This window comes from Phalangium opilio, unplaced genomic scaffold (assembly GCF_054372755.1).
Source record: "Phalangium opilio isolate 3A_F unplaced genomic scaffold, DU_Popi_V2 ptg000011l_1, whole genome shotgun sequence".
Lineage (NCBI taxonomy): Eukaryota > Metazoa > Arthropoda > Arachnida > Opiliones > Phalangiidae > Phalangium > Phalangium opilio.
In genome coordinates this window covers 384,713-408,934 of record NW_028324147.1, presented here as the reverse complement: position 1 = coordinate 408,934, position 24,222 = coordinate 384,713, and the positions used below count along the sequence as shown (strand labels likewise).

Sequence of the window (24,222 nt, the reverse complement as noted above, 5' to 3'; positions counted from 1 at the left end):
ATCCGCGTCTAATCGCGTCAACCGTTCACAGGTTGTCGAGTTTTTATAAAAATCTACCAAGAAATGCAGGCCATTTATACTTCGGGCGTCTAGTAAGTGAATTTTGAAGACTCTTTGGGGTATTGAAAACTTTTTCTCGGGTTAACGAGGCGTTGAATTGCAGCGCGGTGGGAGAAAGAGCTCGCAGAATCATAATCAAAATCGATCCGAGCCTTCCTCTGCGAGGCGATGTCCTCATCAAGTGCTACCATAAGAGACAAAGACCGCCGGGACGCTTTCCAGTCTTTAGGGTTCAATTTCATACGGGAACTTTGACCGACGATAAGCAAGATAAGCTGGTATTTCAAAGAGAGGAGTTAGACGATGCCATTTACGGTAATACTAATCTAGGGAACAGTTAGGCTCGTGTGGTTTCGCCTAATTCGCTCTTCGTCCTGGGATACAGATTCCAGGTTTCCTTTCGATGGGAAAGTCGAGTTACAATTTTCGTCCGTCTCCGAAGAGATCAAGGAGAATGGCTCGGCCATGGACGCCATTATACCCATCGACAGCGTTAACGAACCCATGGTCAAATGGGATTCTTACGAAAATTTCGATCTCATGCCCGAAGACAATCTCGAAGGTTGGTCCCTGGGTTCGTGGCTTTACTTTAACTAATCGTAATCCCTCTAAGCCTAACAACAACCCGCTAGTTCTGATGATAACCGTTTTCGGCCTAATATTCTCTCCCTTGTTGTCTTAAATGGTATTCTTAACCACTTAAAAAACGTAGCGTATTTTTAACAGGAATTGAAGGAATGTCCGCTCCCTCTAAACTAAAACGTAGGTGTTTAAATGTCGATTACGAACGCTCGCTTTCGTAGTGTTTTACGTGTAGATAGAAAACCGATAGATCGAACCTTGATTATTCAAACAGAGGGTCCGCTTTCAGAGGGACCCTTGGATGGAAGTATTTACGCCACGGTTAACAAAAAGAGGTCTAACAATCCCAACCCGAATTCCGGTAAGGGAGCCAATACAACCAATAGCCTTAGTGACTCTGAGGGGATTCATACTATTAGTATGGACTCTGGAATATCATCAGCTTCCGGAGCTCCGTCCGGCGCCACGCCCAGTTCCAACTTGACGCACGCTACTCTCAACGGGAGCAGCGGACATCCTTCCCCGTCCACCGTCGGTAAGAAGCTACGAGTACTAGTTGCCAACACCGTCGAGTGTCTTGGAAATCAATTCTCAATTCGGTTTTAGCCGATGTTCACGGTACCGATCCGAATCGAGCTCCGTACAGCGTCGGCAACAAATCGGAACAAGCCCAATTGGACGAGTTACTGAACGGCATGCTTCGAGAAATCGAATCCATCCCCGACCCGCCAGCCTTGGGTTACGATAGTCGCAGTCCACCGGTACCGCGTCGATCCACGACGACGACGAAATTTTCGACCATCACGACAACCTCGAACCTCCAGAGGGCGCCTTCGTCCTTAGGGAGTCCCCCCAGCCCAAATTCGGCTATTCTTAGCGTCAACGGAACGCGACAAGCCTTACCTAGTACCAGCGCTTCTACCCCTAGTTGGATAACGGAAACGGTCTTCACCGACGACGAAGACGGTGTCCCTTATCACGCGAGAAAAACCAGCGCGCCCTTCACGTACGGGTTGACTTCGGACAGTCCCGCCATTCAAAGACGTCGGCGTTTCTTGTCCGACTCGGCCCATCCCGTGACGGTTTTCGGAAGAGGAGAAGACGATCCGCTGCTTCGCGATTTGTCCCTCAGCCCCGAACCCGACAGACGATCGAGCGACGAAAACAGTTTGACGTGGTTGCAAAGGCACCAACAGAAACTGAAGGCCCGCAAAGAAGGGAGGGGTTGGGAAGATCGCCAACAGATCGAGCATCAACTCATTCAGGAACTGCGCTCTTCGACGCATACGAGAAAAGGAGAGGACGCGCTAGACGGCTTATCGAGTCCTTCGCGTCAACTAGAGCCTGACAAAACCGGTGCATTGTTGACTGACGTCTCGGCTTCTTCCAGGGAAAACTCTCCATCCAAGGTATCGTACCGTAACCTTCTTGTAAATATAATCTAACCGTCGCGAATCTTTAAACCAAGAAACCAACTCCTCAAACATCAGTTAAATTAACAGTTAATTGAAATTCCATATAGACATCCCCATTACACGTTCACACGACGCATAACGGCTACTCCACGACGTTGCCACCAGGTAGCAAACCGCCTCCGGGCGGGAAGACCCCTACGGGTAGTAGCGGCCTCGGTTCGCCGATAATCCCTTCGAGATCGAGCAGCCGAGAAATAACTAAAACCAAGTACGTTCAAGAGTAAGCTAAAAATATCTCTACTCATTAATTCCAAGGCGCGGATGCAAAAACGAGAGAGGAAAGTTTATAAGACCCCTTCCTCCCCCCCCCAATTTCCTCTCTAAATTTGAACAGATTCCAACATTGGCAAACGCAGCCTAAACCGTCTCTATCCCGCCAAAAATCTGATACCTCTTACGACCGAGAAAGACCGTTTGTTTCGGTCAAGAGAACGCATCAAAATGCCAAGGATCAAATGCTGACCAACGGGTCGGGTAGTGACGCGTACCCGGAACAATTGTTAGCCTTCGGTAGCGCCTATCCTTATCAACAACATCAAACGACGCCCTACAGAAGACAAGTGTCCGACATATCAGACACGTCGGTCTTACTCGCTCCTTATATGGACGATGAGAAACAGTCACCCCCTTCAATCAGTCCGGGATCCAGTAGATTAGACGATTTGGAACAGTCGATCCAGTCGCTAACGCGAAGATCTCAACCAACGCCGTCGTACTCTCACTCCACACCCATCAAGGTTGGTCAAATGAAACGTTCGCCATTGTTCGGGACTGACTTAATCTTCATCCGTAGAGAATATCGAGCGAAAGCGAGACACCAATATCGTGGTCACCATCTACGGCGCCCATTAGTCACAGTCCAGCCGGAAGTCCGCTTCACGGGGATAGACCCGCGACGCCTTCCTTCCCAGTGGCCCCCAGAACTCCGTATATGAATCAAGGTAAGTATCGAATGATGCAATTCGTTTGACACTGCGTCTTATCGAGAGCGTCTTAACGGATGAATAAAATCGTTCAATAATTATTTACGCAGAGTCTCCAATATCCTCAACGGGATTACCACCGAAAAGTCCGACGTTATCACGGTAAGTACCGCAACCTTCAAAAGTAATTAATTAATATCTAACCGAGCGTGTTTAATTTTAATTTAATCTTGGCTACGTAACACACTTGTCTGGCAAAACGCGTAACTTTAATATTTGGACTACTAATATAACCCACTTATGACGAGTGCAGCGCGTATCGACGAGGAGAAAGCGTTCCGACGCCGAGTCCGACTTACGCTACCTTCTCTTGGTCTCAAAGTTCTCCTCAGCATAATAGTTATTGCGTCAGCACTTTGCCTGCCAGGTATATCTTAACAATATACTAATTACCGAGCCATTTTTTCAAACCCACGATCCTGACGCGCCCGTTTTTGACCCGAAATAATAACTAGTACCCGGTAGAATTAATTCTTATTATCGCGTCGAATTTTGTTAAATGTACTCTTCGATTAACTCCAGGAAGGATAGAAGTCCATCACCGGCAACTCTTCAGGCGCTAAGGCAAGGGCTGGCTAATCAAAGCTCGGACCATCCCGTGTCCAATACTCCTTTCACGGAAAATGGACAGAGTTCGCCATCGGTTTATTTCGGACAGTCCAGGAGAGCTAGCTTACAGTCCTTAAATGGTAGGCGGCTTAATAATCGTTTAGGCGGTACTCGTTCAACGTTTTTTAGCGTTGTCTTTGTTACCTATTAGAACCGGGCGAGGTCATCCACCATCATCCATTGTTCGTCAAAGACACTTCCAAGTACTGGTATAAACCGGACATCAGCAGAGAAGATGGTAAGTCTTTTTTTAAGGATAACCCTTTTTGTCTCTCGTCTGATTTGATTCCTTCGCGACAGCCATAAGCTTGTTGAAAGACAAAACGCCCGGGACATTCTTAGTTCGAGATAGTAATTCGTTTCCCGGCGCGTTTGGATTAGCCCTGAAAGTGGCCACACCTCCACCGAATGTCCAAAACAAAACTGGTAAGCCTATTAAGATAGTAATTAGTAACTCGTATTGGTCGCTAAGCGGCGCGACTCGTATTTCAACAGGGGACTTGAGCAACGAATTGGTGCGCCATTTTCTAATCGAACCCACAACGAAAGGCGTTCGGTTGAAAGGATGTCCCAATGAACCCGTATTCGGTAAGCCTCGTTTTATCTCTTTGGTGGGTTATCTCTTTAACATAATCTCCTTTATCTGGTTTACAGGAAGTCTATCGGCCCTGGTTTATCAACACTCAATCACGGCGTTAGCGCTTCCTTGTAAATTGTTACTACCCGAGTCAGGTGAGAATCGAACAATGAATGAACCATCGAGATTTGCGCAACCCTAACTCTTCCTTCCCAACATTATCTTATAGACTTATCGGAATTAAACCAATTGGACGGTTTAAATTCCGCAACGGCTTTGCTATCTCAGGGTGCAGGTTCGTGTCTCTAGCTCCGAGGGGCGAGTCACTCATCCTTTTTCGATAGTGACTTACCCCATGCTTCTATTGTTGGTTTAATGATCGCTAACTGTGTATTACTAAACAGCGTGCAATGTATTATACTTAAATACTTTGGATACGGAGTCGTTGACGGGTCCCCAGGCCATTCGTAAGGCGCTAGCCACGACCCTCGAATCGAAGAATTCTCCCGAGCCCGTCGTCGTCCATTTTAAAGTATCCATGCAGGGCATTACACTTACTGACAATAACAGAAAGTAGGCTTAATGACTCTGTCCTATTAGCGACTGACAATTAAGGAACTTCCGTTTCTTTTCAAGGCTATTCTTTAGGAGGCACTATCCGGTTAACGCCATTACCCATTGCGGACTCGACCCCAATGATACCCGATGGCCAGTCAAGTCAGAATCTGGCGTTCCCACCTCAAAGTAAGACCATTTTTCACCGGACTTAACTTAATTACAGCGGTGGCGGTCGCGAAGGGACCTTTTGTATTAGGGCCGCGTAATTCATAAGTAACTTAATTGTCTTTGAAGCCGCTGCTTTGGATTTGTGGCTCGCAAGCCAACAAGCAAGACGGATAACCAGTGCCACATCTTTGCCGAGCTGGATCCCGAGCAACCCGCTTCGGCCATAGTCAATTTCGTGACGAAGGTCATGATGGCGGGTTCTAGAAACGTAAAGTCCAATATGGTCTGAGACACAAGTAAGAGACTGTGTTCAAAAAAGAAACGAAAACTCTTTAATTCGCCGCTTCAAGTTGATTTTTTAAGTATATCTTTTATTTCAAAAAACAAAATCAAACGAATTTCAATTTATATACTAGTTGATTTTAGGAACAAAACAATCTATACTCAATTAGAATCGAAATTAATTAATATATATAATTAAATGAACGATATTTACCCTTCGTTAAAAGAGAAAAAAATTATCTATCCCGAAAACGTTACCAATCATAAGTTAATAAACTTAGTAAGTTACAAACGCGCGCGTGCGCGTGTTGATTGAATTTTAAGTCAACTTTTAAAAATATAATTCAGTATATATAGTGCCTAACAACGTGGTTATTGTTATTGACATTTTTAACAGTCGTACGTATTAATCGCGTTAATTGTTAATCGCTTAGGACAAAGGAAACAAATTAACCAACTAACTACTTCCCCCCCCCATCACTCCCCCCCCTTGTTCTATATTATATGATATTAGTCCGCGTAGTTGACGCTTGAGTAGTTAGGTCTAGGCAACGACCGTCAGTTGTACATTAAAACGTTAGAGAAATTGTTTCACACAAACACACACTGTATAAAATATACATATAATTATATATATACAAAATATATCTATATATATCAGCTTTATTTAACAAAAACAAAAACATACAAAACCTTAAAATACGCGTTCTGTTATTTATGAAATCGTTGAATTTTTAATTAATCCCAAGTATATTTAACAACCCGCTTAAAATTAATTAATTAATTAAGAGGCATTATAGTTAAAGATTTAATTATACAAACGGAACAATTATATAAGAATATCAGTTTCTTGACGTTTTTACAAACTTATATATAAAAAAAAAGAAAATGAAAAATGAGAGATTAACCTTTAACCCAAAATTGTTTTTTTTTTTCGTACCTGATATGTAAAAAAAAAATTCGCGCATTGTGTCTTTTGTCTCTAATTATTTGTTTTGGTAACCTTCCCTTGGATTATATATACATCGAGAAATAAGTCCCTGGGGTGGCGGGCCATTTCATTGGCTACAGGCAGGGACGGACAAAAACGCGGGAGAAAAAACATCGTAAGTAAATGTGGAATAACGCGATAGCTACTCCAGGGTTAATTTCTCTATGGTTACTTTTATGTCAAAATCAGCAAAACCGTCCTTGCTTTGTTATTATCACTATCAGTTAGCCCTCAATTTTATTGCGGTAGTGATCCACCCCTCTTCCTTTTTTCCCGCTTAATCTCTTGGTAGAAAACCGCGTGCAAATTACCTAACAATCTCGATGTGGTAATAAATAAACCATTTAATTAGGCCAACATTGCCAAAACATGTTCACCGCCCCCCCCCACCCCAAGTTGTAATCGCGCCACTTAATTACTTTTAAGTATTTTTAATTTTTCGTCGTTTAAAGAACAAGCGTCCCAAAGTGCCTGAAACTTTTTGTAACAAAATACAATTATTGGGTTTTAATTGTTTTTTTAATTAGACTAATGTATAGAAACATTACGAGAAAAATTAACGAACCACGCTTAAATGTTTTTGGGGTTGGATGTTTTATTTTTCATGGTCTCCTGATTAAAATCCTTCCCCCCCCCCCACCCCGAGAGCGAATGAAACTAAATAGGTTTTGTTCGCGCTGATACGTTTACTGTTCTAAGGGGAATTAAAATGATCCGAAATTAATTATTAAGATGAATTAAATCGCTCTGTGCCAAGTTTTTCTTTGTCATGATGATGTTATGGAAACAATTTAAAATTAAACAATTATATTACAGTGTAGTCGGTTTCAAAGTATATAGACTGCTTTTAAAAATGACTTGAATAAAATTACTATTTGCTTAATTATTTCTAGTTTGAACGTGGCTTTAAGTTGAAACCTCAATTGGGGGGAGTGGCAAGCTGTATACGTCAGAAACGCAGAATTACGCGCGAGTATGTTGTCATCTGCTTAGTTATTACATAAGGCGAGAAGGTCGTGTTCGTGTCTTCCTCCTCCAAAATCTTCCAAAAGTGAAATATCACGATTCAAAGTTCGATTATGATTTAGACGGTCAAAGTTTGGTGAAATACCTCTTCAGTATTATCAGACTACCTTTATTTTATTTATGCTGCATTTGTTTACTAGAAGAGTGATAAACAAGTCGTGTGGTATTTATTTCCCTAAGCCTCGGTTACGAGTACGAACGGTCCAACGTCGTCAACTACTACGTAACGTAAACGTAAGTACCACACGGTCGGTACGGTAGGTAGGTGGTAACTAATGTACGTTACGTATTACGCAATAATTTTTTAATCTTAATTATCCTAAACAAACCCATTGTTTTAAGTTTATTAAAATTGATAAATGACTTTATCGCGCGATTTTGATTTTTAATTTATCAGAGTAGGAACTTAGAGAGTTTATTGCCGAATTTAATAGTAGGAAGTTGCCGCAGTCAGACGTTTGATCGCGAAATCAGTATCTTGAACTAAAGTTTTCGCGAATTTCGGTCCAATATGGATCGAAATAGTTTATCGAGTAGAGAAATAAGAGTAGTTGCGAATGACGGGCAGCGTCTAAGTCGCGCGATAAAATACGCTTATAGCGTAGGACACGTTTTGAACGACGTATGCGCGTCGATGTGGTTCACGTACTTCCTAGTGTACTTCCACTTTGTTCTTAACTTCACCAATAAGTACGCCGGCGTACTTTTATTTACGGGACAAATAGTGGACGCCATTTCCACGCCCCTGGTTGGCTACGAATCCGATCGCAACGATTGCTCGCGTCTAAGTAGTTACGGTAGACGAAAAACCTGGCACTTTTTCGGGACAGTATTCGTTTTAATAAGTTTCCCGTTCCTCTTCACCAAGTGCTTATTGGGCCACAATCCCGATCAGTGGTCGCAACTATTTTATTACATTCCGTTAGTGGGGATCTTTCAAATAGGATGGGCTTTCGTCCAAATATCCCATTTGTCTATGATCCCCGACATCGCGACAAATTTAAACGATAAAGTTGAACTGAATTCCAAACGATACGCTTGCACCGTCATATCAAATTTAATCGTTTATGGCGTGGCTTGGGGATTTTTCGGGGCCGAAAGCGAAGAACTCGGAGCCACGATGGTAATTATCGAAACCGCCCTCCTCAAAATGTTTAACACTCTTTAGTTCACATTGACTTTAATTGATTTCATCTGCAGGTTGGCCCCCAAGACGCTAAACGATTCCAATACACGATGTTTAGCGTGGTGGCCATCGGTCTGGTGGCCACCATGATCTTCCACGTTTTCGTCAGAGAAAAACCTGCGTCCACTTTTAACGAAATTCCCCGCGAAAGCGTATCAGAAACTGACGGAGCGGCGTCGAGCAGCTTAGCCTCTGTCGAAATCTCGGTTCACTTGCGATGGCACGATTGGTTTAAAGAATGGAGATTCTACAAAATCGGCGCCTTGTACATGGCCACTCGACTATACGTTAATTTATCTCAAGTTTACATTCCACTTTATTTGCAAGATACGCTGGGACTCCACCGCACGAGTATCGCTATCATCCCTTTGATAGCCTTCACGAGTGGTTTCGTCTTCTCGCAATTATCTCAAATTCTTAGCAAGAAAATGGGACTTAAGCTGACCTATTTCTTCTCGACTTGTTTGGCTTTGGGAACTTGCGTTTGGATTTTTTACGGCCACGGAGAAGATTATCGAACGAAGTATATTTACGTGGTGGCCGCGTTAACGGGAGCCGCCAGTTCGGTTATGTTAGTGACGAGTTTATCGCTAACTTCCGAGTTAATCGGACATAATTCCTCGAGCGGAGCTTTCGTTTACGGCGCCATGAGTTTTTTAGATAAACTGACCAACGGAGTGGGGATTTTAGTCATTCAAAATGGTCATCCCTGCGACGACCATTGCGGCGATTGTTCCAATTATTATATTCAAATATTAACTTTCGTCTGCGGCGCCGCCGCTCTTTCCGGTTTTCTCTCTTTACTAACGATGGCTCGCGATAAAATGGGGACTTGTCATAGGACCATCTTGATTCAATCTTGCGACGCCGAAAATCAGAGTAACCCGGCATCTAATAAATATTTACGACACGCTGAATCGGTAGACGATACCGTCCCCTTACCCGTCAACTAATTTTAATATAAATACAGAATATTTTTTAAACAACACGTTACAGTGTTAACTGTAATAATGCGGTGCTATTAATTAGCGCCTAAAACGAATTGTGATTACAGAGATTATATTATTAAATATATATTTATGCCTAAAAAATGTTGTCACGATTTCTTGGTGACAAATTCTATTGATTTCAAGCCTTTTGTATGAACATGGACCATTTCGGAAATTACAAACAGAGAAATAAACACGCGGGGGCGAGGCCGCCATTGGGGCATCAAACTCGAAAAGCAACGCCAAATGGGGCCAGAGTTCACTACACCAGGCGGGACGCTGGCCAATTTGAGTTGCCTCTAACAGGTACAGCCCTTTTTAGAGGGAGGAGACCCCAATGCGCCTGCGTGTTGTTTCTCTGTATGTAATTTTCGCAATAGTCTATTACCGTGAGCCATGTGTCGTGTTCTGAGCGTATATTTTGAACAGGGTTCATAACTAACTCTTGGAGAACTAATTTCTGAGTTTTCCACGTTTTTATTACCATACATTTATTATCCTACGGAGTGAATGTTGGTAACATTCTGCTTAATTACTCAGTCCTTTTTTGGGAAATTTTCCCGTATTTTTCAACCACTTATTCCCCCCCCCGGAGTTTTACACCAGATTTGTATGAACCCTTAAGAAAGAAAGAAAATGAAACAGGACAACAAGTTTCCATGGAAACGTCAATGGTTTTATTGTAACCACACTCTCCCCAATTCACAAGGTATGTATTTAATACAAAGTATTGAAAATAATGAAAATTTCAAAGCGAAAATCTTGGGTGAAGAGAACAATCTTTGACCAAACATCACGACACTTCCAACGAAATGCGTATTCCTCAAGGCAAAGATTTCTTCAAAGATTCTCAAGCTCCTGAAACGGTAATTAGAATCGCCTTGTTAATTCGTTACCCCTTTCCCAATTAACAGACCACGTTAACTTACCAAATGTGCTTAGCGGATTGCTAATCTACTTCGATCTTTCTCTCATCTTCCTCCTCTTACGCTTCAGCCTTCTCATACGCTTCTTTCTCCACTAATAATTAAAAAGATTTAATTAATTTTTGGGTCCCCGCTCTCCATTAACTTAAGCCTCGCCATCGTGGTAATCTATCTTAACCCTCGGCATATTGCCCGTATCTTATTTTCGCCGTTTCTCGTGGAAAAAGCTTTAAATTAAGTAAAATATTGTTTACCTTAGCTCGCATACTTCTTTAAGGTTACTTTAAACTCGAGTTATTAAATCCCAGTTGGGTTTTTAATCGAGATTAACTGGATGAAAAATTAGTTACGTGCGTACCATCTCATCGATGTACGGAAATGAAGGAAAAGGAAGAAATAGGGAAGCGAGAAGGGAAGGAGGTCGTCACGTTTCCCAAGGAATTATGGGAACGACTCGTTATCTCGCCACCGTTTCCACCATGGAGCAATATTATGGGTGTTGAAGCGGTGATGCCAGTCACTTTCAAGGAAGTTCCATTTCTACTCCAATAAAACTACTCATCGCTGCGTAATCCTGTTTTAAAAAATCCTTATTTCCCATTCGTCGTCTTGAGCGTCTGCTTCTGTCAAAAACTCAAATTCACTACCATGGAGCAATATTATAGGAGTTTAAGCTATGATGCCATTCTCTTTCAAGGAAGTTACATTTCCACTCCAATAAAAATACTCGTGTAAGTATGTCGCTAGTTACAAGATAACACTCTTCCCATTCGTCTTCTGCAGTGTCTGCTTATGTCAGAAACTCAAAATATTCCGTTTTTATATTCTTTAGTGCTTTCTTGAGTGTTAATTTAATTTTTAACTATTAATTTGTGTTTATTAAGTTAATATTTTAAGCCTCGATTGTCGGTACCCCATTAAATATACCCAAGGAATAATATTCTAGTTACAACAGTAAATTTGGACCAAGGCTTAACAAGGAAGTTGGTAGTATTAAGACCATTTTAAGGTAATTATTTAATTAATTAATAATGATAATGAACGATAGTTAGAAAAAAAAGTAATTTTTAATCATCAAATTCGTAAAAAATCAATGATACATTCCAGCGCAAAGTAATAAATTTCTACGTGTAAAATGTAATGTTAAAATAGATGTAGATTTTGTGGGGTAATTTCCCAATAGAAGCCCTTCGGTATTAGTCCTGCCAATCAATTTAAACATTAATTAATTAACGATTAATGAATTCAAACAATAAATAAGTGGGGGGGGGGGGATATGTACCTGACATTAGGAGCATGGGACATGTTCAAATCTTCCAAATCCAATTCCTCATACAATTTGGCCATATTCCAAAGTTTGACGCAACAATCAATCCCCCCTGAGGCTAATAAGGTCCCATCCCGACTAAAACACAGTGTATAAATCGTGTCAGTATGACTTTGAAGCTCAGAAACCAAATGACCATGAGCTATGTCCCAAACTAAGACCTTTTTATCAGCCCCTATTAATTAAAAAGATGATAAATAATAATTAAAATAATTCATTTAACTATTGAAATTAGTTAGTTTTAATTAAATTAGTTACCAGCGGAGGTTAAAAATCTGCCACAATTAGAGAAAGCCATGACATAAATTCTTCCTTTATGACCAGTCATGTACCGAACACAATTCCCAGTTAACACATCCCATAATCTGACTGTTCTATCTGTTGAACCAGTTGCCACGTAATTTGAATTTGGATGAAACTGAACGCACTGTATTCATATTTAAAAAGACAAAATAATAATTAACTTAAGTACATTAAGTATTAAATTAATTAAAATTAATAATTTCTGATCTGACATCAACATCGGAAACATGTCCTGCAAAAACTCTTATTGGTTGATGTTGATCAGTTGACCATAATCTGGCAGTTCTGTCATGACCCGAACTGGCAAAATAATATCCATGGGGACTACAACAAACATTAATCAAAATTAATTTGAATAAGTAATTAGTTTTGTTAATAAGTACCTAAATTTCACATCCCAAACTGGGAAACAATGTCCCTTATAACACATAATGTTGGTCCAAGTTTGCAAACTCCATAAACGAACTAAGAATTAAAATTAATTATTAATTAATAAGATTGTAAATTAATTAATTAATGAAACTAATTTACTGGTTGAATCTTCGGAACAGGACAATAAAGTGGTCCTATCAAAACTAATACTTGTGGAATAAATGGGACCATTGTGTCCCAGGAGAAGCCTCATTTCTGTGGCATTTCTTTCATCCATCATTCGATAAAGAACATCATCTAATTAAATTAAATTTAATTTAATATCCTAATAATTAAAATTGGCGCCTAATTGTCGTCATTAGTCATTACCGGCTTCTTTATCAATTTGTTCCAATTCAGAGGCTGCTTTCATTCCCTTTAACTTATTGGGAGACATGCTCCAAACTCTAATGACCGAATCTGCAAATCCAGCCACTAATAAACTGGAATCCTCCGATATTTCGGCGCAAGTCACGCTGTATTAATTAATTAATTATTATTAATTAGTACTAATAATAATTATATTAGGGGTGGGGGGGGGGGGTGCGGCGCAATTACCCTTGATGAGCATTCAAAAAAGTATAGAAGCAAATTGAGGGGAGGCAATCTGGACCCAATTTTAGTCTTTTTGTTGCTTCTCTTAGTGCCACAATTTTATCAGCTTTATCCGTGTCCCTCCTTTAAGAATTTAATTACAATTATTTAGTTTAATCATTTATTTAATATTTATTTATTTTAATTAATTAACTGACAATTCTGGTAGAGGTATTCTGGTCAGTGGAGGGGCATTTGGGTCATTCCGAGCCTTTTTTGAAAGTAATGGGTCCTTTTTGGTTTTCTTTTTCTATTTATTAATTGTAATTAATAATTAGTAAGTAATAATTAATGTAATTAATTAATTTAATTAAGTTACTTTGGGTTTATCCTCTCCTTCGGGAGTTTCTTCATCATCATCCAATGGAATATGAATTTCAGGTTCTTTTAATAAACCGTAGAATATTTTGCTTTTATTGGCTTTAAAATTAATTAATTATAAATTAAAAATAATTAGTCATTAATTTAATTTAGTTAATTAATTAAGGGGGGTACCTTGTCTGGCAGCTTCACCCATGAAAGCCCCCGAGGTGGCATCAACTTGTTGTTTTGTTCTTGTAATTCCTTCGTAAACTATTTTAAAATTTTATTGTTAATTAATTATTATAATTAGCGTAATTTAAATAATGTAACAGTTTATTACCGTCCAAATATAAATGCTCCTGAATAATATTTTGCAAAATGGAGTTCTTTTTGTCTTGCAAAAATCTTTTAAGGAAATTGTAAGTGTCTCTTGATAACCGGACCGTAAATTGTCCGGAACGAAAATTATCCATAAATTCATTTCCTTTCATGTGATCTTTGGTCGTTAAACACGAAAGGCGTTTAATATCCTCTAAATAATATTCTTCTTGCTCTTGACCAAATTTTTTCATAAATTGAACAGCTAAATTAAATTAAAATTAATATTAATATTATATATATCAATATTAAATTAGTTCAACTAAGTACCTTGCTGTTCGTGTTCGTTATAAACTAACTCCAAATACATGTGAACAAAAACGGGGTATAAAATTTGCGCTAATTCATGCTGAGATTTAAAAGAAGAAAAAAAAAAAAACCATTATTTTACATGTCACTTTCCCTTTAAATTATACGGAAATGGCAGCTCCCTGCCTTTGAGTGTATTATACTCTATGGAAGAATAACACGGGCTGCCATTACTCGTTCGATTTAAAGGGAAAGTGAAATGTACCCGATAAGAGTCGAGGGCTGATTCTATGAATTTTTTTAAGGTACAGTAAGAGCCTTCGTAGTTATTTGGATCTCCCTCACTGTTAAATATTCGCGTAGGTTAAAAATTATTTTGCCAGCAGCAATTAATGGCAATTGTTTAAGGACCTTTTATAAGTGTCCAAGACACTACTGACATCTGAACTGCCGGTCACTCCTTCCAATAATTTGGTTTCTTTTCTCAAAATGCCTTCAGTTTCCTGAAGAATCATTTATTTTTTTACAACATTTTGAAATTAATTCAATTAACATACTTGCAAATTATGTTTTTTCAAAAATTGCAATATAGCCAAAAGTTTGGCAGTTTCATTGCCATTTTCTTGGCTTATGTCTGGTAGGTCAGACGATTTATCATTTTCCTTGCTGGTTGTTGCTGTAATTGCGGGTGATTCTGATGCTTGAGTTATGGGTTCTGTACTTGTAGTTGGTGTTATGACACTTTGTTGAGGTTGCACTATTTTTTGCTGTTGCTGATTAAGTTGTTGTTGCTGGTTAATTTGCTGTTGTTGTTGGTTAATTTGTTGTTGCTGGTTAATTTGCTGTTGTTGGTTTATTTGCTGTTGTTGCTGATTAGATTGCTGTTGATTTATATGTTGCTGATTAATTTGCTGTTGCTGGTTAATTTGCTGTTGTTGGTTAATTTGTTGTTGTTGCTGATTAGATTGCTGTTGATTTATATGTTGCTGATTAATTTGCTGTTGCTGATTAATTTGCTGTTGTTGGTTAATTTGTTGTTGCTGGTTAGCTTGCTGTTGGTTTATATGTTGCTGGTTAATTTGCTGTTGATTAGGTGGTTGTTGGTTTATATGTTGCTGGTTAATTTGCTGTTGATGTTTTTGTTGCTGGGCAAATTGTTGAGCCAGTTGTTGTTGATGAACCATTTGTTGGTGAGCTAATTGTTGTTGCGCCAACTGTTGCTGGGCCAATTGTTGTTGTTGTTGCTGTTGGGCTAATTGCTGATGTTGGTGAATAATTTGTTGCTGGCGTTGCTGCTCAGCTTGGTAACTCAAACTATTAGTCATCAATTGACCGGTACTTTGTATGGTAGTTGGTTGACCATTGCTATGGTCCATTTCTATATAGAGAATAGGCTCCGCTCAATATCCTACCTCCGCGTGTACTAAATAGGCCAAAAGTTTGAAGATAAGTTCAAAGTTGTCGAAATTTCTCATCTAAACGACCCTTTAAACGCCGCCATTTTTGTTTACTTTTTATTGGGTCTGGAAATAAGCCGAAATACTCGAACTAAATTTTTAATATATTTCCTTTAAAATGACAATATCGCTTTAACGCGAGAAATATTAATTTAATTAGAATGGAATTTGATAATATTTACGCGTTAATCCATTCTTCGTGGTCAATTTTAAATTATAAAAATGAAATTTAATTTGTTTTTCTGGCAGCCTTGTCGCTGATGGAATCATTACCCGCCGCCGAGGCCAGCCTTTCTCAAGGCTGTCTTTATTGTCTCCATTGTTGAGGGAGGATTCGCGAGTTAAACGTAATTGCAAAAGGCGTTAATCCTGCCCCCCTTGTCCTTCCTAATTTGCGTTGTTTCGGGATCATCGGTAAGCGTTAATCACTTTCTTATTAATTATTATACGTCCTATTTTACCTATTTTGTTTATATTTGACGTGATTAATTTCGGCCCGTGTAACTACGAAGCGCGCTGCTACTCGAGTCGAGTCTTGACCCTCGCTAAGCCTTTCCCTTCAAATTTTATTGAGTCATAACCCTTGAGAAATTATAATTCAGACAAGGGCAATTACGCCAATTCTTCTTAGATTTATCCGGCCGCTCTTTATTGCCCTAATTATCGAAATTAAATCGGGCCTAATCTTCGAGTTATTCTCGAAACATTAGCCTACCTTGACCCTCCGAAGTTTATCCCTAATCCTCGCTCTTTAGGACCAGTAGGCTTTCTAATGTCAAAAACCTAAGCCTTGTTTCCAGTAAACCCGTACAATTCCGTTCCGTGAAAATAAATTAATTCGAATTAAGTCAGCCTACTTTAAGACTCGAGAGCTCAATATATAGTTTAGGCATTTTAAAAACTAGCGCCAAGTCTTAGGGTAAGTTTTTATTTGTAAAAATGTAAAAACAGTAGTACATCTTGCCTTGACATTTATTCCGCCTCACGCGCCTCGATAAAAGTTGCAGTCTAATTGAGGGGCGATATTTTGCAATGAATCGTGATAATAATCTTAGAATATAAAGTTAAATGAAAACAATAGCGCATTGTTTGTGTTTTTATTTGTCAGGTTCAAAATAATTCGCGAGGAGCTGATACTCGGAATCAAATTGAGGAGGAGGTTTTTAATAGCGGAAGGAGACAAGAAAGAGCAATAAAAGTTGTATCTAATGGCTGGTCGAGGTGGAGCCCAGCGACCGAATGGGGCAGGAGGAACCCAAGGGAAAATATGTCAGTTTAAGCTAGTCTTGTTGGGAGAATCTGCCGTGGGAAAATCCAGTTTGGTCTTGCGTTTTGTTAAAGGACAATTTCACGAATACCAAGAGAGTACCATTGGAGGTAAGAAACACCCATCCACCCCCCTTCTGTTGTGGTTTATTAATTAGTCAGGGTTCATACAAAAGTGGGAAACTCTTGAAACCCTGAAAACAATAGGGGAAGTATATGGGGAAAAAACCCTGAAAACAATAGGGGAAGTATATGGGGAAAAAAACCTGAAAACAATAGGGGAAGTATATGGGGAAAAAACCTGAAAACAATAGGGGAAGTATATGGAAATGAACCTGAAAAAACTTGGGAAATATATGGGAATGAACCTGAAAAAACTTGGGAAATATATGGGAATGAACCCTGAAAAACTCGGGAAAATATATGGGAAAAAACCTGGAAAACTCAGGGAAATATATGGGGGAAAAAACTGGAAAACTCTGGAAAATAGGTTTTCCAAAAGTTCTATGATCCCTGTTATTATATAAAGAATTTTTGTCTAAGATTGGGTTACATAATGATTGTATTGGTCGGTTCTTGATAGAAGCTTTTTAATTTGTAGCTGCATTCCTAACCCAGACGGTGTGTCTGGATGATACGACGGTTAAATTTGAAATCTGGGATACCGCTGGTCAAGAGCGTTATCACAGTTTGGCCCCCATGTACTACAGAGGAGCTCAAGCCGCTATCGTCGTCTATGACATCGTTAATCAGGTTAGTCTCTCTCTTCTCCACTCTGACTCCCCCCCCCCTTCTAAGAAACCAACTAAATGAAGCTAGACACTCTTCTTTATTATTTCCTCCCCCCCTCCCTGGAGGTGCGAGGTATTTTTAATAGGGAAACCTATCAAGTGTGACTTTGAAAATATCTTTGTCTGTAAAGGCATACATTCTGACGTCTTCTTCTACTCCTTTGTTGTTGGAAGGGCGCTATATTTGTTTACAAATTCTTTTATAGGACACATTTAGTCGAGCCAAAACCTGGGTGAAAGAACTGCAACGCCAGGCCAGCCCGAACATTGTCATTGCCTTAGCTGGAAACAAAGCCGACCTCGCCAATAAACGAGTTGTCGAATACGAGGTAAGATCAAACCCCCCCCCCTCCTTTACACGCGTCTATTGGAGATTAATTGACACTGCATAGGATTGCCATAGTTCAGGGAAGCTTTAAAATAGGCCAAAATGTCGCGGAAACGTCTAATGGGGCGGGAAAGTTCGGGGTAACGTCTGAACGTTCGGGGTAACGTCTGAACGTTCGGGGTAACGTCTGAACGTTCGGGGTAACGTCTGAACGTTCGGGGTAACGTCTGAACGTTCGGGGTAACGTCTGAACGGTCGGGGTAACGTCTGAACGGTCGGGGTAACGTCTGAACGGTCGGGGTAACGTCTGAACGTTCGGGGTAACGTCTGAACGTTCGGGGTAACGTCTGAACGGTCGGGGTAACGTCTGAACGTTCGGGGTAACGTCTGAACGTTCGGGGTAACGTCTGAACGTTCGGGGTAACGTCTGAACGTTCGGGGTAACGTCTGAACGTTCGGGGTAACGTCTGAACGTTCGGGGTAACGTCTGAACGTTCGGGGTAACGTCTGAACGTTCGGGGTAACGTCTGAACGTTCGGGGTAACGTCTGAACGTTCGGGGTAACGTCTGAACGTTCGGGGTAACGTCTGAACGTTCGGGGTAACGTCTGAACGGTCGGGGTAACGTCTGAACGGTCGGGGTAACGTCTGAACGGTCGGGGTAACGTCTGAACGGTCGGGGTAACGTCTGAACGGTCGGGGTAACGTCTGAACGGTCGGGGTAACGTCTGAACGGTCGGGGTAACGTCTGAACGGTCGGGGTAACGTCTGAACGGTCGGGGTAACGTCTGAACGGTCGGGGTAACGTCTGAACGGTCGGGGTAACGTCTGAACGGTCGGGGTAACGTCTGAACGGTCGGGGTAACGTCTGAACGGTCGGGGTAACGTCTGAACGGTCGGGGTAACGTCTGAACGGTCGGGGTAACGTCTGAACGGTCGGGGAAACGTCTGAACGGTCGGGGAAACGTCTGAACGGTCGGGGAAACGTCTGAACGGTCGGGGAAACGTCTGAACGGTCGGGGAAACGTCTGAACGGTCGGGGAAACGTCTGAACGGTCGGGGAAACGTCTGAACGGTCGGGGAAACGTCTGAACGGTCGGGGAAACGTCTGAACGGTCGGGGAAACGTCTGAACGGTCGGGGAAACGTCTGAACGGTCGGGGAAACGTCTGAACGGTCGGGGAAACGTCTGAACGGTCGGGGGAACGTCTGAACGGTCGGGGGAACGTCTGAACGGTCGGGGGAACGTCTGAACGGTCGGGGGAACGTCTGAACGGTCGGGGGAACGTCTGAACGGTCGGGGGAACGTCTGAACGGTCGGGGGAACGTCTGAACGGTCGGGGGAACGTCTGAACGGTCGGGGGAACGTCTGAACGGTCGGGGGAACGTCTGAACGGTCGGGGGAACGTCTGAACGGTCGGGGGAACGTCTGAACGGTCGGGGGAACGTCTGAACGGTCGGGGGAACGTCTGAACGGTCGGGGGAACGTCTGAACGGTCGGGGGAACGTCTGAACGGTCGGGGGAACGTCTGAACGGTCGGGGGAACGTCTGAACGGTCGGGGGAACGTCTGAACGGTCGGGGGAACGTCTGAACGGTCGGGGGAACGTCTGAACGGTCGGGGGAACGTCTGAACGGTCGGGGGAACGTCTGAACGGTCGGGGGAACGTCTGAACGGTCGGGGGAACGTCTGAACGGTCGGGGGAACGTCTGAACGGTCGGGGGAACGTCTGAACGGTCGGGGGAACGTCTGAACGGTCGGGGGAACGTCTGAACGGTCGGGGGAACGTCTGAACGGTCGGGGGAACGTCTGAACGGTCGGGGGAACGTCTGAACGGTCGGGGGAACGTCTGAACGGTCGGGGGAACGTCTGAACGGTCGGGGGAACGTCTGAACGGTCGGGGGAACGTCTGAACGGTCGGGGGAACGTCTGAACGGTCGGGGGAACGTCTGAACGGTCGGGAAAGTCCTTGGAGGCTTCAAAATGGGCTTAAAAGCTTAGTGAAATCAAAAAATTGGGGTGTTTTTTGTGTACACTTGAACAGGAGGCTCTCGCGTATGCTGAGGAAAATGGTCTACTTTTCATGGAGACATCGGCAAAGACCGCGATGAACGTAAATGATATCTTCTTGGCAATTGGTGAGTATTCATTTCATTTTAATCTTAACGCCTAAGAGTTGAATTGTGAAAATGCGTCTGATTTAATTTGAAAAAAAAACCAAAGCTAAAAAGCTGCCAAAGATCGATCAAGGCAGCTCCGGCGCCGGGACCGGGCAAGGTAGACGAGGAGTAGACCTAAGTGAAAATCAGCAACAAGCTGGCGGGGGATGTTGCAAATGATGCGATTATTGTCAATTATACTATAAAAAAAATACAAAAACAAAGAAACAAGCGTCAAAAAACCAAAATTTCGCGGGGTTATCGAGGGAATAAGAGGGGGAGGATTCAAAAAACGAAAAGATTCATTCATTCAGTTTTAATTTCGGTTCTCCTCCCCGTATAAAAAGTATAAATAGACCCTCGACAATTCTCTTAAAAGTGTATAAAAAAAAACGTTTGATTTCCCCGCCCCCCCCCCTCCGCGCGAATTTTTCCATTTAATATCAAAAAAAGAGTAAAGAAATTTAATACAGGTATAAAATAAAAATAAAAACATTTCAAATACAAATTTAATTTTAATTAAATTTTACGCTTACGCGTGGCAAAATAATAATTAATTTTTTTATATTCGTAAATAAATAAAAAGTAACGTCGTCCGATTTAATGAATTTACAATTCCCGCCCCCCCCCGTGGCCCCCCGTCTTACGCTTCTTTATATGGAATATGTAATGTTTCTTATAAATTAATCTTCTAAAAGAAATAATTAAATTATCGTTGGATTTGAAAGATATTTGAAATCCTCGGTGTAATTAGTTTAATTAATTTAATATCAATAAGGAATTAATTTAAAAAGGTTTAAAAAATTAAAAAACGGAAAACGTCCCCTTTTATTCTCTCTATCCCAAATTTGCCCCCCCCCCGATTAGACAAAAACCGCGCGTGCTCTTTTTGCGTAATTAATTAATTTAATAATAATAATTAAATATTAGTATTATTAAACCATTTAAACGTAAAAAGAGCAAAACGTTTTTTTTTGAATGAAAAAGTGTTTAAATTGTATATTGGAAAATAACAAACAAAGAAGAAACAAACAAAAAAACAAACAAAAACAAATTGTGTACATATATATATATTTACCTTCTATGGACCATTCTCAAAACAAAAAAACCGAAGTGGAGGTCGTCTCTTTCTTTCTTTTTCTTTCCGTTCTTTCTTTCCATTTATCAACATTTATATTTTTTCCCTCCCCGCCCCCCGCCCCCAACCTATAACATTTACATAATATTAAAAGGATGTGTCTAAATAAATAAATAAATAATTAATTAATTATGTAAAAAAAATTAATAATGAGCTTTTTCAAGTTTACAGAGAAAGGGAATAAATAATTTAATTAGTACGTGTCGCCAACCAATTAAACCCCCCTCCCCCTTCGCCCCTACCCCCTTTCCCCCCGTTGTTATAATTTTAATTATTAATTGTAATTTAAAATAATTAATTAATTTAGAAATTATTGCTTGATACATATATACATATATATATATATATTTTAGAGTATTTTTTTTTTCAAATACCCTGTCTATAAAAGAATAATAATACTTAGTTTAATGTCAATTTTAAATTAGGTGAAAATAATAATTAATTAAAAATAACTGAAAATTAAATTAAAAAAAAAAACCCTCCATCGCGGCAACGGCGGCAATGTCTGTAAAATGTTATTAAAAAAAATTTAATTAATTAATTAATTAATAATCATGATTGAAAATGATGACCAATGATACCTATTTTTTTGTTTTGTTCATTAATGTTTATTTTTTTTTTTAGAGGTGTAAAAAATTTATTTTGTCTTTATAATTATTATTATAAATAAATTAATGGCACGGGCTTTGTTATCTATAACCCTTTTTTCCTAATTTTTTCCGTATTAATTAAATTAATTTTCAGTTTATAGGTAGAGAGAGAAAATGCAAATTAAATATTTAGCAGCGCGAAAATAAATGAACTTCTAAGGGGTTATAAGGTCATTTAAATTTTACAAAACAACACAGACACACTTAGGGGAGTCTTTTATTTTATTTCTTATTCCTCCATTTCTTTTTTACAAGAAGCGGTTAACTATAATTAATAAACAATGAATGGCGCTGCTGCTTCGTGAAACGAAATCAAAGAAATTATAATTATAAACAAGCGGTATATACGACGCGATTTAAATATATATATTTTTGGTTTTTTTCTCTTAGTTTATTATATATATAAAAATTAATATCGGTCGGAGTAGTTATGTCAAAAAAAAAAACCAACCAAAAAAAGAAGAGAAAACACCAGTATAAATAAAAATTTTCTTACTTGATATTATTGTCGCTTAATTTCTCTTTTTTTATAGTTTTTAGCTGTTTATTGTATTTTAAGCCGTCTCTTCCCCATCCCATCCCTTCCCCGTCCCATCTCTTCCACTTCACATCCCTTCCCCATCCCATCCCTTCCCCGTCCCGTCTCTTCCCCTTCACATCCCCTCCCCGTCTCTTTCCCGTCCCGTCCCGTCTCTTCCCCTTCACATCCCCTCCCCGTCTCTTTCCCGTCCCATCCCTTCCCCGTCCCGTCCCCTCTCTTCCCCGCGTAGCTGTCCGCGCTCACCTCAATTTAGCGAGTCCGAGCGCGAATTGAGCGAGGCTCTTCGAAATAATTGATAAAGTCACGAGCCCGAGCCGAGCCCGAAAGTTTATGAAAAAGTTTTCTGAGCTTGAGCCCGGGCTCACAATACGTCACAAACAAAGTGAGCCTTGAGCTGAGCCCAGGTTCAACTGTAAAATCAACGAGAGCTTGCGCTGAGCGCTCTTACGAATGTTTTGGCTTTCCTGAGCTCGAGCGGGGCCAACTGAAAACTATGAGACCGCTCATTTTGAAAGGGGCGCTCACTGTTTTGAGACTGCGCTCAGCTTGGCAAAGCGCCGTATTCAGTGCCATCAGAAACTAGCGTAACTCTTTGGTAGATGAAGTTTTGAAATTTTTTTACTACAAATGTAGTGCAAGTCATTTGGATAGTAAATATGTATTGTAGTTTTTCATTTATCGCGTAAAAATAGCTGAAAAATTATTTATTTAAACATCTACACTGTTTGGAAGAAATATTCTCCGGAAATATCAGACCAAGCTCGAGCTTAAGCTTACTAAATTGAATGAGCCCGAGCTCGAGGTGAGCCTTAAATTCTATCGATTTTGAGCCCGAGCTGAGCATAGCTTAGCTTAGCTTAGCTTCGTTTAGCTTCGTTTAGCTTAGCTTAGCTTCGTTTAGCTTCGTTTAGCTTAGCTTAGCTTAGCTTAGCTTAGCTTCGTTTAGCTTCGTTTAGCTTCGTTTAGCTTCGCTTAGCTTCGTTTAGCTTCGTTTAGCTTAGCTTAGCTTCGTTTAGCTTCGTTTAGCTTCGTTTAGCTTCGCTTAGCTTCGTTTAGCTTCGTTTAGCTTCTTTTAGCTTCGTTTAGCTTCGTTTAGCTTAGCTTAGCTTCGTTTAGCTTAGCTTAGCTTAGCTTAGCTTACCTTAGCTTCGTTTAGCTTAGCTTAGCTTCGTTTAGCTTCGCTTAGCTTCGTTTAGCTTCGTTTAGCTTCGTTTAGCTTAGCTTCGCTTAGCTTCGTTTAGCTTAGCTTCGCTTAGCTTCGTTTAGCTTCGTTTAGCTTAGCTTCGTTTAGCTTCGTTTAGCTTAGCTTCGCTTAGCTTCGTTTAGCTTCGTTTAGCTTCGTTTAGCTTAGCTTCGCTTAGCTTCGTTTAGCTTCGTTTAGCTTCGTTTAGCTTAGCTTAGCTTAGCTTAGCTTCGTTTAGCTTAGCTTCGTTTAGCTTCGCTTAGCTTAGCTTCGTTTAGCTTCGTTTAGCTTCGCTTAGCTTCGTTTAGCTTCGTTTAGCTTCGTTTAGCTTCGTTTAGCTTCGCTTCGTTTAGCTTCGCTTAGCTTAGCTTCGTTTAGCTTCGTTTAGCTTCGTTTAGCTTCGCTTAGCTTAGCTTCGTTTAGCTTCGTTTAGCTTAGCTTCGTTTAGCTTCGCTTAGCTTAGCTTAGCTTCGTTTAGCTTCGCTTAGCTTAGCTTCGTTTAGCTTCGTTTAGCTTCGTTTAGCTTCGTTTAGCTTCGCTTAGCTTAGCTTCGTTTAGCTTCGTTTAGCTTCGTTTAGCTTAGCTTCGTTTAGCTTCGCTTAGCTTAGCTTCGTTTAGCTTCGCTTAGCTTCGTTTAGCTTCGTTTAGCTTCGTTTAGCTTCGCTTAGCTTCGCTTAGCTTCGTTTAGCTTCGTTTAGCTTCTTTTAGCTTCATTTAGCTTCGTTTAGCTTAGC

The 24,222-nt window shown here is 40.6% G+C and overlaps 4 protein-coding genes and 1 long non-coding RNA gene across 15 annotated transcripts in view; 3 read left to right on the top strand and 2 right to left on the bottom strand.

Moving 5' to 3' along the window:
• Positions 1 to 7,171, top strand: part of by (focal adhesion protein tensin) — a 73,230-nt gene extending 66,059 nt beyond the window's left edge. For 5 of the 11 annotated variants that reach the window (XM_089856690.1, XM_089856686.1, XM_089856758.1 and 2 more), the window contains 20 exons: positions 32 to 92; positions 164 to 375; positions 446 to 634; positions 787 to 822; positions 917 to 1,177; positions 1,249 to 2,051; positions 2,165 to 2,337; positions 2,452 to 2,854; positions 2,911 to 3,058; positions 3,151 to 3,202; positions 3,354 to 3,467; positions 3,623 to 3,789; positions 3,861 to 3,947; positions 4,010 to 4,135; positions 4,205 to 4,297; positions 4,364 to 4,441; positions 4,516 to 4,581; positions 4,691 to 4,859; positions 4,923 to 5,030; positions 5,139 to 7,171. In XM_089856690.1, the coding sequence (XP_089712816.1) occupies positions 32 to 92; positions 164 to 375; positions 446 to 634; positions 787 to 822; positions 917 to 1,177; positions 1,249 to 2,051; positions 2,165 to 2,337; positions 2,452 to 2,854; positions 2,911 to 3,058; positions 3,151 to 3,202; positions 3,354 to 3,467; positions 3,623 to 3,789; positions 3,861 to 3,947; positions 4,010 to 4,135; positions 4,205 to 4,297; positions 4,364 to 4,441; positions 4,516 to 4,581; positions 4,691 to 4,859; positions 4,923 to 5,030; positions 5,139 to 5,301 (3,509 nt within the window). In that variant the 3' untranslated portion in view covers positions 5,302 to 7,171. The remainder of the gene's footprint in view (positions 1 to 31; positions 93 to 163; positions 376 to 445; positions 635 to 786; positions 823 to 916; positions 1,178 to 1,248; positions 2,052 to 2,164; positions 2,338 to 2,451; positions 2,855 to 2,910; positions 3,059 to 3,150; positions 3,203 to 3,353; positions 3,468 to 3,622; positions 3,790 to 3,860; positions 3,948 to 4,009; positions 4,136 to 4,204; positions 4,298 to 4,363; positions 4,442 to 4,515; positions 4,582 to 4,690; positions 4,860 to 4,922; positions 5,031 to 5,138) is intronic. The other 6 variants (XM_089856740.1, XM_089856722.1, XM_089856715.1 and 3 more) reach the window with 6 other exon arrangements.
• Positions 7,172 to 7,287: 116 nt separating this feature from the next.
• LOC149709648 (major facilitator superfamily domain-containing protein 12-like) lies at positions 7,288 to 9,588 on the top strand. The gene is made up of 2 exons (XM_089856765.1): positions 7,288 to 8,434; positions 8,512 to 9,588. The coding sequence occupies exons 1-2, from the start codon at positions 7,823 to 7,825 to the stop codon at positions 9,448 to 9,450; spliced, it is 1,551 nt and encodes a 516-aa protein (XP_089712891.1). The 5' UTR covers positions 7,288 to 7,822; the 3' UTR covers positions 9,451 to 9,588.
• Positions 9,589 to 10,140: 552 nt separating this feature from the next.
• On the bottom strand, positions 10,141 to 10,826 carry LOC149709647 (uncharacterized). Its single transcript, XR_016375899.1, has 3 exons — positions 10,667 to 10,826; positions 10,416 to 10,506; positions 10,141 to 10,344 (listed from the first exon to the last, which is right to left on the bottom strand). It is a non-coding gene; the product is annotated as an uncharacterized LOC149709647 (long non-coding RNA).
• Positions 10,827 to 11,460: 634 nt separating this feature from the next.
• On the bottom strand, positions 11,461 to 15,501 carry Taf5 (TATA-box binding protein associated factor 5). Its single transcript, XM_089856662.1, has 16 exons — positions 14,535 to 15,501; positions 14,389 to 14,480; positions 14,243 to 14,321; positions 13,999 to 14,077; positions 13,691 to 13,933; positions 13,543 to 13,620; positions 13,367 to 13,467; positions 13,206 to 13,297; positions 13,012 to 13,131; positions 12,784 to 12,929; positions 12,574 to 12,711; positions 12,426 to 12,507; positions 12,255 to 12,366; positions 11,998 to 12,166; positions 11,695 to 11,914; positions 11,461 to 11,614 (listed from the first exon to the last, which is right to left on the bottom strand). Exons 1-16 carry the CDS (start codon positions 15,351 to 15,353, stop codon positions 11,503 to 11,505), a joined length of 2,682 nt encoding a protein of 893 aa, XP_089712788.1. The 5' UTR covers positions 15,354 to 15,501; the 3' UTR covers positions 11,461 to 11,502.
• Positions 15,502 to 15,693: 192 nt separating this feature from the next.
• Positions 15,694 to 22,264, top strand: Rab5 (RAS oncogene family member Rab5). The gene is made up of 6 exons (XM_089856673.1): positions 15,694 to 15,848; positions 16,543 to 16,811; positions 17,302 to 17,453; positions 17,698 to 17,820; positions 19,862 to 19,955; positions 20,041 to 22,264. Exons 2-6 carry the CDS (start codon positions 16,643 to 16,645, stop codon positions 20,154 to 20,156), a joined length of 654 nt encoding a protein of 217 aa, XP_089712799.1. The 5' UTR covers positions 15,694 to 15,848; positions 16,543 to 16,642; the 3' UTR covers positions 20,157 to 22,264.
• The last annotated feature ends 1,958 nt before the right edge of the window (positions 22,265 to 24,222 follow it).

What these genes read in the sequence shown, in the direction of transcription:
- Rab5 (XM_089856673.1), top strand. Translation starts at nt 16,643, where the DNA reads ATGGCTGGTCGAGGTGGAGCCCAGCGACCGAATGGGGCAGGAGGAACC. An exon ending in TCTATGACATCGTTAATCAG is followed by an intron (nt 17,454 to 17,697) that starts GTTAGTCTCTCT and finishes ATTCTTTTATAG; the next exon opens with GACACATTTAGTCGAGCCAA. An exon ending in TGATATCTTCTTGGCAATTG is followed by an intron (nt 19,956 to 20,040) that starts GTGAGTATTCAT and finishes AAAAAACCAAAG; the next exon opens with CTAAAAAGCTGCCAAAGATC.
- LOC149709648 (XM_089856765.1), top strand. Translation starts at nt 7,823, where the DNA reads ATGGATCGAAATAGTTTATCGAGTAGAGAAATAAGAGTAGTTGCGAAT. An exon ending in AAGAACTCGGAGCCACGATG is followed by an intron (nt 8,435 to 8,511) that starts GTAATTATCGAA and finishes TTTCATCTGCAG; the next exon opens with GTTGGCCCCCAAGACGCTAA.
- Taf5 (XM_089856662.1), bottom strand. Translation starts at nt 15,353, where the DNA reads ATGGACCATAGCAATGGTCAACCAACTACCATACAAAGTACCGGTCAA. An exon ending in CAGCCCTCGACTCTTATCGG is followed by an intron (nt 14,078 to 14,242) that starts GTACATTTCACT and finishes TTTAAATCTCAG; the next exon opens with CATGAATTAGCGCAAATTTT. An exon ending in GTTTGGGATGTGAAATTTAG is followed by an intron (nt 12,367 to 12,425) that starts GTACTTATTAAC and finishes TGTTTGTTGTAG; the next exon opens with TCCCCATGGATATTATTTTG.